This window comes from Ambystoma mexicanum, chromosome 9 (assembly GCF_040938575.1).
Source record: "Ambystoma mexicanum isolate Mex_15411 chromosome 9, UKY_AmexF1_1, whole genome shotgun sequence".
Taxonomy (NCBI): Eukaryota; Metazoa; Chordata; class Amphibia; order Caudata; family Ambystomatidae; genus Ambystoma; species Ambystoma mexicanum.
Genome location: NC_090931.1, coordinates 1,313,809,793 through 1,313,822,387, shown reverse-complemented (window position 1 = coordinate 1,313,822,387; position 12,595 = coordinate 1,313,809,793). Strand labels below are relative to the sequence as shown.

Below are 12,595 nucleotides of genomic sequence, written 5' to 3'. Positions count from 1 at the left end.
AAGCCGACGGAAAACAATGCTATTGGTCCTTGACGTTCTGGGGGGGTGTTCTGATAGCCATATATTAGATATGAACTTGCCCTTATATCGCTGAAGACTGCTGTAGAATGGAGGACCCTATATAATACAATTCTTGTATCGTCTCTATTCTTTGAATTGTTTGATCTAGTGAGACAGGGCATATGTCCAGTCCCGAATAACTGGATCTCTCAATGCTTGGCAATATGTGACTGAGGAGTTCATCTTCTGACCGGACACTATAAAAAAAACAAGTTATATTCTTTTGATTGGATAAAAACTATTGAGGAGAAAAATAAATATTAATTGTATTCTCAACTTCAATATGACAACAAAAGGATACACCAACTCCATAAATATTTAAAACTGTTTCCAAGCAGAATATATAGAAATCTGTTTATTACTAACAATGGAGATTATAGGCACCAGGTACAAGTAAGTGGTCTATAACCTCCAAAAGCTGTCGTTTTTGCAAGATCGAGCAGAATACAGAGACTCGAACTCATTTGTGTATAGAGTAGAGTGCCCTAGTCTGATGATTGAGTGGAAAGTACTTCTCTAAATGTGTTTATAATGTGGAATCCCTGCACACCAAGCACTGTTCCCACATGATTTTTAATCTCTCATGTATATACAGGAAGGTTTTTTTGGGATAATGAAACGTTCTGATTTAATTCCTGTAAATTAATTTTTGTAATAATTTGTTTCTCTTTATTCAATTAGTAAAGGTTGCCAATAAACCATAAGCAAATAAAATATTAAATGTCAAACGCTCCCTTATGCTCTGGATAACATGCTGTTTTTCAGCTCACACCTGGCTAGGTTGGGAATAGAAATAGATTCCTCAAAGTGTACCTTGCATCTAATATGACACTTGTGTTTATCTCTGATAAAGAATATGTCTTTATTCAGAATGCTATTAAGCTTTGCATTGAGTGTATTTTTCATGTGCTTATCCGTTAGGAAGTCTGGTTGTGAACACACAGCTTCTAACACGGCTCAACCTTTCATTTCCATTTGTAAGGAGGACCTTTTGTGGACCCAAGGCAAGTAGTGATATGGAAGACTTTCTGGCATGCCATCCCTGGCACCTTCAGCCAGTAATGTCTTAGAAATGGAATGGTGAAATAACATGTCCCCTGCCTGCACCTGGAAGCATCGGCTGTGGGACCAAGCCATATTTGCATATGGTCTGTTTCCCCTTCTGTAACGGCTTGGCAGGAGAAGGACGATGGTCTGGAGGGTTGCCCAGAGCAATGCCAGAGATTAAGATTAATTCTAAACCTCCCAGCCATCACCTGTTCTATTTTGCTGTGGCTCAGGTTGCCAGACATGATTTGGGGGCTACTTGGCTGCTATGATACCTCTGCTCTGCTTAAGGGTTCCAGATTTCATATTACCAGCAGATCGTTGTACCTTTCTTCTTCGAGATTCCTTATTGGAGGCTAACCAAGTACTTCACTGTTATTGTTCGGTGGGTCGTCCTATTTTGGCAGGACACTGCATAGTAAGCTCTTCGGATAGACTTCCACATGTGGAGGTCATGCACTAGGAAAACAGAGAAGGCTCCTGTCCCCAGGTTTTTTTTCTTCTACATTATAAAATGTTGTTTGTGTCGTTTTTAATTTTGCATTTCTATAATCTGAGCTCTGTACGATGAAGAGCATCACAGGCTAAACTGGGTAAAAATAACACATCAATTGCATTATTTCCAATAGGCAGCAGGATCTAGATGAGCAGGGAAATGGGGGAGGGACTGGATAGGATGTGTGCAGATCTCTTCCTACTTGATCTTCATTTGATGAATAGTGGGGTTTTTATAAGCGAGACGGACAGGGACGAGAGAGCGTAGGTGCACACAGCTTGAATGAAAAGAGGGAAGAAGGTGAGGTTTTCAAAGGGGAGCATAGCAGGAAAGCCAAGGGCAGGTATAGTTTGGACATAGGTTAACATGACTACATGGTCAACAAGAACCCATATCCCAAATGATGTTACATAGAATTCCGGTATAGAGGGGACAGGAAAGGAGAAGGAAACATGGGTGAAGTCCTAGAAGGGTATCCAAGAAGACTGCAACCGTCAATAGCATGGCTCTCCCTTGTCACCCCTGTTTTATGGCATGTATGCTCATGTTGTCATGGGAAAGTAGTCTTCCATTGTGTACCAGATTCATGTCCCTCCAGCCATTGTTTTCAAAGCAGCCCTTTGGGCTTCTCCTCACAGGTTTGGAGATTATTACTCTATTATCGTTTGCTCCTAGTACTGTTGCTTTACTGCTGGGCAAGTTATGTTCTTGTCCATTTCCCAGATTCCAGGATGTCATGCGATTCTTTTTGAAGGAGGATAAGAGAATACCAGTACAAGAATTATTGTGGCATGCTATGATGGGCAGTTTCCAGAGCCGAGGAATCTAGGAGGTGTCCATGAGTGATTAGCTAGGAGAGTACGCGGGAGGCCTTGCTGCTCGGTGACAGTGGCGCAGTGGCGCAGTAATGCAGGTTATGAGCGCAAGATTCCCCTAGTTATCCGGAAAGGCACTGACCCTGCCTGCATGTCAGATGGGGGAGTGGTGGGTCTAATGGACATATGAAAGCAAACTCTCTGTTCTCCCAGAATGCTTTGTAGGTCAGTATGTTGTGCAGTGCAGTTGGGTGGCGCAAGGAGACAGTGTTGCTGGAATGGCAAGACATCAGTAGACGGGTAAATCTCAAACAGTCTATTGCTTTGCTTAGAGACCCCCCACCCCCGAATATATTGCATTAAGAGGTGTGGCATGGTACTTTGGGGCATTGGGAAACCCCAGCAAAAGTCGTTGACTAAATAGTCCGACTTACTAGCGTGGTGGAAGCCTATGGAGAAGTGTAGCGCCAGACACTCTACTCTCCTAGCAATCCCACAGACATGACTATCTCCACACGCCATTAATATTCCCATTAATAAACAGAATCAAAACGGAACTTCGTTCACAGGAACATCATTTTCCTTGGACATTTCATCTGACCATGCTGAGACCTTATTTTTTCACATTGTTCAGTTTCCATCTTTAACATTCAGGATACCCGCAGTGAGCAGGGGCTGCCTCCATGCAAGTGTTTTTGAAGCAAAGGATGTTGTTTTATTGTGTTTATACAGACCCCTCCTGGTTGAATGGCTGCCTCGCTGGAACGTGTATGGTTGCTCTGCTCTGTGTTCTGTGCTTCAGGGAGTCCAACGATGAGCCCCATCATGCAAAGTATGCGCTCTGACAATGCCTGCGGCACTGAGTATTGTGTTTTTCGTTTGCAGAGCTGTCCTGGCTGAACTGGTGCCTCACTGGATCCTGCCTGCTCAGCCTCCTGTTCATTCTGTGCTTCAGGGAATCCTATGACCGACTCTATCTCGATGTCTTCGTCTCGGTGTAGTGGCACCGACACTGTGGAGTTTCAAAGGGACTGAGGAGCTAGACACTGCACATTTGCTTGGAGTTGCACAGCTAAAGGGAAGAAACTGGGTGAAAAGCGCAAGACCCATTTGGGCTTTTGTGGAACTGCAGCATTATTTGTTTGTAATTTTAAGATGTCCTCTAATGATGTGTGCTTTTGTAAGTTAAGCTGGATACTTGACGTGTAATGGGGATAACGTGGAATGCACCCTATGGTGCAAGTTCTTCTGGGAAACTCGAGCCACATTGTGTTCCGTCTGAAGAAGATGCATCTGGAGCAAGACCGCAGCATGTGCCATTCCCAAATAACTGAACTGCCTGTGCTGTTCAATTGTGAAAAAGTCCCATTGGTACCTGGTCGGATCAACTCATTGCAGTGGGCCATGATCCCCATTCCTTCAGCCTTTTATCAAGTGGTGAAAGAGTAATAGATCTGTGTAAAGTAATTAAATAGTATTTAGAACGGGCTAATGCTAGACCAGAATGTATGTCAAGCTGTGGGCGGTTGAGGTGGTTTATCCCCTTCTGGGATGTATTAAGGTGACTGGGGGAGGGGCGGTGGGGTGCGGGCGGGAGGAGAGGAGAGAATAACTGGATTCACATGATGTCAGGAAATGTTGCTATTGTGGTGAGCAACATTGATCAAAAAGAGGCACCGATATTTATCTGAAACTAGTTACTGAAGATGTGCCGCCCTGTGTTAACTTGCGTGCACAACGCCTCACTGATAGCTACTGGAGGGTCATTGGCTTCGAGCTTGCAGCTCCAGTGGGTGGCGTTGAACATTTGATTACATGGTGTAGTTAGTACTAAAATTATCCTGATTCCAAGGGAAACTATTAAAGGTTGTGTTCACTGTGGAGAAAGAATGAGTCATCAATTTCACCCCTTACAATTTTTATACATGTATTAACAATGCACAGAATATTTTTGTATGAGTGTACGTTTGTTTGTGGAAACTGCACAGGTAACTAGGTATGGGTGCAAACAATGTGATACAGATGAAATTGGCAGGTCTAGCCAATTCCGCGAGCTCCAGCCACATCTGCGATTCCTTAGCCAACGATATGAACTGTTCATCGGAAAGGGCAGATTGTAAACTGTTTAGCAAGAATTACATGTCTTATGTCTTCTGTATGAGTATGTCCCATTCAACGATTTTAACAAGTGTATGCTGATGTAGTTATTGATTTAAAAAAAAAAAAAATAATAATAATCTTTGGTCTTCAGATCTTTTAACTTGTATGTCTACATTGTTTTATTTTTCCCTTTACCAAATGCTGCACATCACCCCTTTCTACCTGTAGTGACTTTTTAGAAGTTGTTAGGGATGTCTTTGACCCAATAGGACTCTTGTAATCATACAGAATATATTATTTATGCTTTCGTTCCTTGAGATACCAAGTGCAATGGAAACCATGGCTTTGCAAATAGAAGGGCATCATTATCTTCTGCCAGCTTTAGATCTTTTAATGCAGGAGGTAATGCTCATAATATCCAGCCCCTCCATTCCCAATGTGTTAGAACACTGCCACCTAGTTATGAATGCTGGAAACCTTGCTCAAATGTAGTGACACGTGTGCAGAACTCAAGTTCATCTTATCTGTTTTAAGTTCGCTGTATGCCTCACCGGTCAGTTCAATGTTTCTGCAAATATATATCAGGTTTTGCAGCAGCTGTATCTCTGTACCTGGGACAAGACTAGCCTTCACTTTACTACTTTGAACTTTGGCACCCTCTTCGAACCACTTTTTCTGGTTACTAACCAATAGCCAATTGAATTACTGAGGAATCTCTTATAAAAATGTTGAACCTTCTACAATATGCAGGATCCCAAATTCCATTTTGTTTCAGATGCACAGAGAAAATGAAGCGTTCTCTCTTGACTCAGGAAGTCTTCTCGGTTTTGTATTCCAAGAGGGGAGTGGGGTTTCTACTTTTCAAAAGTATGGCATCTATTTCACATGCCACCCATTTTAGTTGTCACATGGGTGAGTCTAGCATCAAGGTTATTCCTGTTCCGTCTACCAGTAGTAAAAAGGGCATTGCTTTAGATGTTCTTTATGTAAAATGCTGACGAACCCGGGTCGGAGCCAGGTAAACCATCACGCCTACAGGGCAAAATTCTTGATGTCTCTTCGAGAAATGAAAAAACCATTGAGAAGTAATAAACACAACTGGTCATGGGTGAACTCTCAATAGTAGCTACCCTATTTGTAGAATGGGCCAAGTGTTTGACAAGAAGTAGCCCTACCCAGACGAAACTTAGCAGAGGCATTTGAGTTACACACACAGATATTGAGTGATCAGCACTTGCTTTCATTAACACCCCTAAAGGAGAAGGGCCAATTAAACAGTAGATTCACGAGAGCAGCAGGAGCTGCAGATTTATCATCGTAGAGCTGCAAAGCAGACCTCAGACCCTTACCTAGATGAGAGATATTCTCATTTTGGACGCTTTCTCAGATTTGATGGCACCCTCACCTCAGACATCTCTCCAAATGGTTTAGTTAATTCGGCTCCTTCAGTGAAGGCTGCACACGCTGTTTATTCAAGGATGGTTAGTCTGCACAGGAAGTAGATTAATCTGGAAGTTCAGCATTTATGATAGCCAACACCTCAACAGCAGAGCAAAGTTCTCACTGGAGGCCTACCTGTAAGGGATACATAATAGGCATGTCTGCAACAGCATGCTTTTTCATTTAAGGGCTGCCCTACAATGAGGGGACTTTCCCTAAATAGTACATGGTGATGGGTGAGCAAGCCCAGGCTAGCAAAGAACTTTAGAGGTGGCTTGCCAGCTGAGGAACCAATGCCCCAAAGACCCCTCATTTTCCCTTTCAGAATCTGGTATCAAATGATAACTTATGCATTTGGAATAGAAATCACACCTTCAACAAAGTGCTGAATGATAGTGGTGCTAACTCTGCAATGAGGAAAGGTTATATGATCCCATTCTGAGCGAACAGGCTTACACGCCTTCTTTCACCAGCCTACCTGATATATTGAATTTGTTTGAGACCATTAGGGTGAGGTTTACTTTTCACTCATCAATGGCACAGACGAAGCACCATTTCAAGCAGTGATCTGTTTTCCTTTCTAGAGTATGGGTGTTCTCTGGGGCACTGAAAATAAAATGTGCCAGAATTCCACCCTAATTCAGACAGCCCATATCTGTGATGCACGGTGAACCTATAGGGGTACAGGGGAGATTTTGCAATAGCTTGTTGCCAGAAAGTCCTCTGGGGTTCAGTGGCAGTTTCTTGAAGGACGAGAGATTGTCTACAAGCTCTTGGGCAAAATATGATCCCTGGCTGATGCAGCTGTCTGTATGTTGGCACTGGCATCTCTACCATAGTGAACTAAATACTCCATACCCAAGCTGGACACCCTGAACAAGGGAATGAATTCAACATGCTACCTCAGGATAAGACTGGCCAGGATCACTATGAATATACTTTCCCGAATGGCACTTGGATTTATTGTTAGCAATCCAGAAACAGTGATTTTGACACCAACGTTACCAATAGCACCTACCCAGGATGGACAGATCATCCACTGATTCAAAAGGATGTTCTTAGCATTTCAGGCAGACTAGTCAACAATGGCCACTGTGAGGAGTCAGGAATGATACGCGGACACAGTGAGCTCATAGCTGTGGCTATACACTTTTAATCAAAATAAAAGGGGGTTGGAAAAGGCCTTACTATCCCTACTGTAAGAGGTGTTTTCCAACCTCAACCAAAACTAAGGGTCTGTCCAGTGTCAAGTGTCCAAAACAAAATGTCCTGTGTCCGAAATCCTATTCTTGCTTCACATTCTATAAAACAACTGTAATATGTGAAGGGTAATGTCTTTGGCCTGGTAAGTGCCCAAACGTTCCAGTCAAACACAAAAGTTTCCACTGGATAAAGGTCACAGTCCCAGGGGACAACTCTGTTCCCTAGGTTTCTCTTCAAGACACTTCAAATTCCTAAGTGCATGAATCTTCCTTGGGGCTCTTTGTTCAACAAAATACTTGTATGCAAAAACCAACTTGTATGCAAGTCACAACTTTGTGGGATACCTGATGTACTCTGCCAGGTTCTTTTCCACTTTGTTTAACTTTGCTTTGAGTCTTGACTTTCCTGGTATGTTCTCAAGCCAAGACTTCATGTGATTTGTTCTGCACACTTGCAAACTTGACTTTGACCTGGTGTGCTTTTCTACCAAGGCTTCTCATATGATTTACTTCATAGACTGGGGAACTTGACTTTGCATGGTATACTTTCCTGCCAGGGCTTTTCATGTGATTTACTCCATACAATTGCAAACTTGCTTTCGTCTGGTTTACTCTCCTGCCAGGGCTTTTTATCTGATGTACTTTATAGAATTGTGAACTTGCTTTTCTCACATTTATTCGGTAAACCCCTTTCGGGTAATATTGGGCTTCATATTCCTTCTCATTCACTTCATACGTTTGTCTTTCTCTGGCAGCTTTGCCGAAGCGCCTTGTTGTCCCATTCCTTCTCTAGGACTCGCAAGTGTCTTGTGGCATCCTTTAGTTCCTTCGTGGTAGACAGGAGGCAGCACTCCGGTGTCCCGCTTCCAGCTGGCAGGACCCCGGCTTCACCGGAAAGCTTCCACGTCCTTTGCAGCTCCGGTTTTCCTCTGGGTTCTTGCACTGTGTTCGGGTGGCGATGAGGCTGCATCCAGGATCCTGTGGCCGCTCGGAAGTCTCTTCTTCCTTCCCTCTTGCGCTCACGGCACTGTGAACCGGCCTCTGCAATCCTCTCTCTCTTGCGCTCCACTCGAGCCTGCCGGCTTCATGGTTGTCTTGACATCCTCACAGTCCCCCAGTCAACACTGAGAGGGCTCGAGTTCCCCAGGCAGGGTTCTCTCACTCTATGCTGGGTAACATTTTTAAATGTCTCAGCACCTATCACACGCTCTCAAACACTAGGCCGTCTCTGGTGCTTCTCGTCCCTGGTGATCTGCATTACTTCATTCAGCCTCCTCCTCCCAGTATTTTATAGATGTATGGGAGTTGTAGGAATTTCTTGATGTCTTGTGTAGAGTATTTGAAGGCAGGGTTCGAAATTGAGTGGAGCTGGGAGCAATTTAGCTCCTGCTTCTAGCATAGTAGAGCTTGGTTAGCTTGAAACCAGCAGCTACCAGGAGCTACTTTTGGCTCTTGAGGCCAACTGGTGCCTTCTAAAATTGGAAATGTTGCATTAACTTTGAGTAGTTGAGAATGTTAATAAGAATTATAACACATTTAATACATATTTAAACACAATGGTTCATTCAAAATGGACAAAAAGTGAACAGATTGCCTACAGGGTGATACCTGATACCCAAGAGCTAGTTTTTGCTCTTGCTCATCAAATCTCCATTTCGAAACCTGGAAGGTGTTACCAGTAGGTCTTATGGATGGTTGAAGGTAATCGGCACAATATGCCATCAAGGCCTGCTGAATGGAAGGAGTATCCCTAAAAGGAAAAGGGGGTTACATGTCTCATCCAATGATGCCAGGTTAATGTCCCCCCGCCACTCAAGTGTCGCCTCACGCATGTTGTCCTCCCTCATGTAACCGCCAATAGGGATAGGTTCAGGTAGCAGCTGCCATCCCCAGGCCACATGGGAAGAGGCTACCACCGGGAAAGGAGTGATGACGACATCTGATTCATCCCACCACTGACACTCTAAATCTCTAACCAGGAACATAATCCAGCATGACTTCCTGACTGGGATCCAAAACCCTCACATATGGGAGAGAAAGGTATTCCTCTCTTACAGAGTTCATTACTTCACATTGTATTATCCGTGGACTCTGCATGCCAGGATTCTTGTAGCCTGGTTATTTTGTTTGCAGCTGCTGAACCAGAAGTGTGCGTGTGCCTGTCTCTCACTCTCTCGCTTTCCCCACCCCTGAATTGCTTCATCTCCATTGAGACAGCAAGGGTACCCCATAGAAAAAAGTTCAGAGGTCCTTCCACATAAGTTTCAAGACCATAGCCCATGCTCCGATTTAGCCTTCCCTTGGATGGGGGTGGAGGAGAGACTGTGAATATTGCATTTGTAAGACACCTTTTTTTGGCACTAACATTTTCTTTTGGTTCGCCCTGCTGCACCACTGCAGTACAAGGTATTCTTCTGTGAATTTACCAGCACCATGTGAGTTTGGTCTGCATTTATCCATAATTGTATGATTGCTGCTTACGTTTTTTGTCTTTACTAAAGCTGTTTCTGGAGATACACTACTGGCCAAGATTATCTGTGAATCATTCAAACTGATGCTTTCACCCTTCAAGGGGGCTTCATTTCTTTAGAACTAGCTGAAATGCACACTCTTCCTGATTGGGTTGTGGTCCTACAGAAAAGATTTGCTTCACCTTCTCTTTGCCTGATTGGATTTTAATTTCGACAGCAAGCATCGCAAACTAATACGCATCAATGTGCTTAACTAGACAGTTTGTATCCACCTATTATTTTTCCTGGTTTGTAATTTTCACATGTGTAGAGAATGGTGGATTTAAAAGTTGGAAAGTACATGTCTCTCTTTTAATGTATTATCACTTTACTAGTTAAGCTAAATAAGCCCTTATTAATAGCCCACCTTTCTGCCCCCTTTGGTCTAGCCTAATTGAAGTAGTTTTTGAGAAACTCACTGATAAGGAACACATGTAACAGGGCTAAGCTCATTGACAATGTTTTCAGTACATCCACTAGTTGGTGGCAGACCTGCATTTTGTAAATGGGAGGAAGTTAGAACAAAGAGTAAATAAGTTAATTTATCAAGTTTTCCATTTGAACTAATTTGGTTAATTTTCATTCTTGTTTTCAGTATTTGTTTACATTGTACGCGTGCGTGCGTGCGTGTGTGTGTGTGTGTGTGTGTGTGTGTGTGTATAGGAATTGTCATTGAATTTGTTTATTTGAAAATGTGTATTTAAAAAGTGAAAAATATTACTACTTTTTACATTTTTAAAGATGATTATTGCATTGGTAATGGGTTGTCTATTGCAAAATGAGATTGTTTTTTCATCCCATGTTCTTGTTGGAGCTGCTTGGTTTTAGCCTGTATATTTACTGCCATTACAATTGTCCCAAATTGTAAAACTGACAACGTGCTGTTGAAAAGAAACTATTAAAATGAAGAAATTCAAGATCAAGTGGCCTCACTCAGTTTTACTGTGTGCTAACCAAGAGGAGGTAGGTGTGTCTTATGGTGTGTAGGCGTATGTTGTGGAGGTAGCCCCTTAAGGCGACCCAACAACTAATCCCTGCCACAAGGATAGCCACTGGATACACAATGACTTAACCATGACAATCAATTCTTTGGCTGTTAATAGAGAACCTCCCAACAGAGGCACCCAATTGGTGTATGCATTTGGATAGGAGTAAAAAATGCATTTGATGTTCATTGTTCATATAACACTGTATTAATGACCCTAGTGTGCCCAAGCTACTGTTGTTTGTGAAAGGAATATGTTGACAACCTTCTTGTATATCTTAAGTTGATGAGCAATAAACATTGTAACATATTGTGGGATTTTGGTTTTTCTTTTGTTACTTCTCTCCTTTTTTTATTTGTGTTTTCCCTAGCACGATAAGAATAACGATATTAAATAAATAGGAACCAAAAATGTTACAAGTGATCTTTCCCGGAAGTTGTTGATTTGATATGTTTTTGGCCCTTGCTTCCTCCCCTGCCTCCCCCCTTCCTTCCCGTCCTCCCCTTTCCCCATTTTCCCCCCTAGCCCCCTCTCCTTCCCATGTCCCTTTCCTGTAATGCAGAGAGATGAATGTAATGTTGTCTTAACTTGAAAATCAATAAAAAAAAGTGATAAAAAAAAAATGTTACAAGGGCAATAATCTTTTAATATTACATTTGGAAACAAGTGAGCAAGAGTGGAAATCAAATGTGCTGGCTACCAAACACCTGCAGTTACTAAACCCTCCTTTGAAAGCCTCAGTCACTTTTTGCAACATAAGGCCTTACATAAAAATAATTTGCTGATCCAGGGAGACCTTAACGTCTTTGTTTTTCCATAAAACATTTACTCTATGAAACTGTGATCTTTGAGACCATGACCTTTCCACATCAACTAAACTATTGTCTCACACGGAATTCTTGCCAAACTTGTTTACGTTTCTGCAACTCTGTCACGTGAATCTCCATTTTTGAAGGCCATATGCATCCATGTGGATTTTGTCGCAGTTACCGCATGAAGTAAATCCACTGCAGTAAATCCAATGAATTTTAGAGGTGAAGTGGAGGGTTCACCTGCAACTTTTAGTTGGAGGTGAACTTTCAAATTTTGAGTTAGGCATGCGGTGAAGTTGCAAAAAGGAAAATAACCACCACTTTAGTGCCATTTTTCTAAGCACCACGTACCGGTTATATAGCCTGTTTCTTGAAAAGGTGATTTATAGGAACATACCGATCAAACCGGTCAACTCCCTTTCTGGACAGATGAGTACATTCGATCTTTCAAAGTTTTGAGGCCAGTTAATGTTCATGCAAGTCACTGTGATGCCAGGCCACCTGGACAGGGTCTTTGGATCTGTGCAAGCGGGAACTGGACTCCAGCCAGTGCTCCGTTTTGAACCTCACATTTGACAACTCACCGCTCGTGTATTACCCAGACATCCGAATGGAGAAATTACTTGTCCTGGGCTTAGCAGGAAGCAAGGTTCAATGAAAGATTTGATAAAACACAGGTGATGACCTAAGGGGATTAATTCATTATCTTTACCCTCTATGCCATCCACGACCCCTCACATTCTTTTTATTCCAGATCCCCCCTAAATCGTGTGCTGCCTGTGTTTTTACCCCGATTTGTCTCCTGAAACACCTGTCCATACATTATTTTCCCTAAATGTCCATGCGTCTAAATGTCCATGAGGTTTCTAGCCCGCAAGTCCGTCAATGAATCTAACATTTTTCGATATACTAAAGGAGCATTGGGTGGGCCATTCTAGAAACAAAGCCCAAGTAGAAATGCCAAAGAATGAAATAACAGGTTTGGCCTGTGGGTGTTCCCCAGCCCATTTCTTAAAGGTAGAGTTATTGATTCTAGCCTGGCAATGGTCTCCTGCACCTTCTCTCCTCCCTAAGCAGATATGCTACTCCTACCTGGAGATAGAGTAGCCTCAGCGGAGCCTCGTCTA

General features: G+C 42.7%; 1 protein-coding gene across 1 annotated transcript in view; it reads left to right on the top strand.

Moving 5' to 3' along the window:
- Window positions 1-10,968, top strand: part of SLC49A4 (solute carrier family 49 member 4) — a 599,595-nt gene extending 588,627 nt beyond the window's left edge. The window contains exon 9 of the mRNA XM_069616688.1: window positions 3,304-10,968. Within this exon, the coding sequence (XP_069472789.1) occupies window positions 3,304-3,419 (116 nt within the window). The 3' untranslated portion in view covers window positions 3,420-10,968. The remainder of the gene's footprint in view (window positions 1-3,303) is intronic.
- Window positions 10,969-12,595: the final 1,627 nt, after the last annotated feature.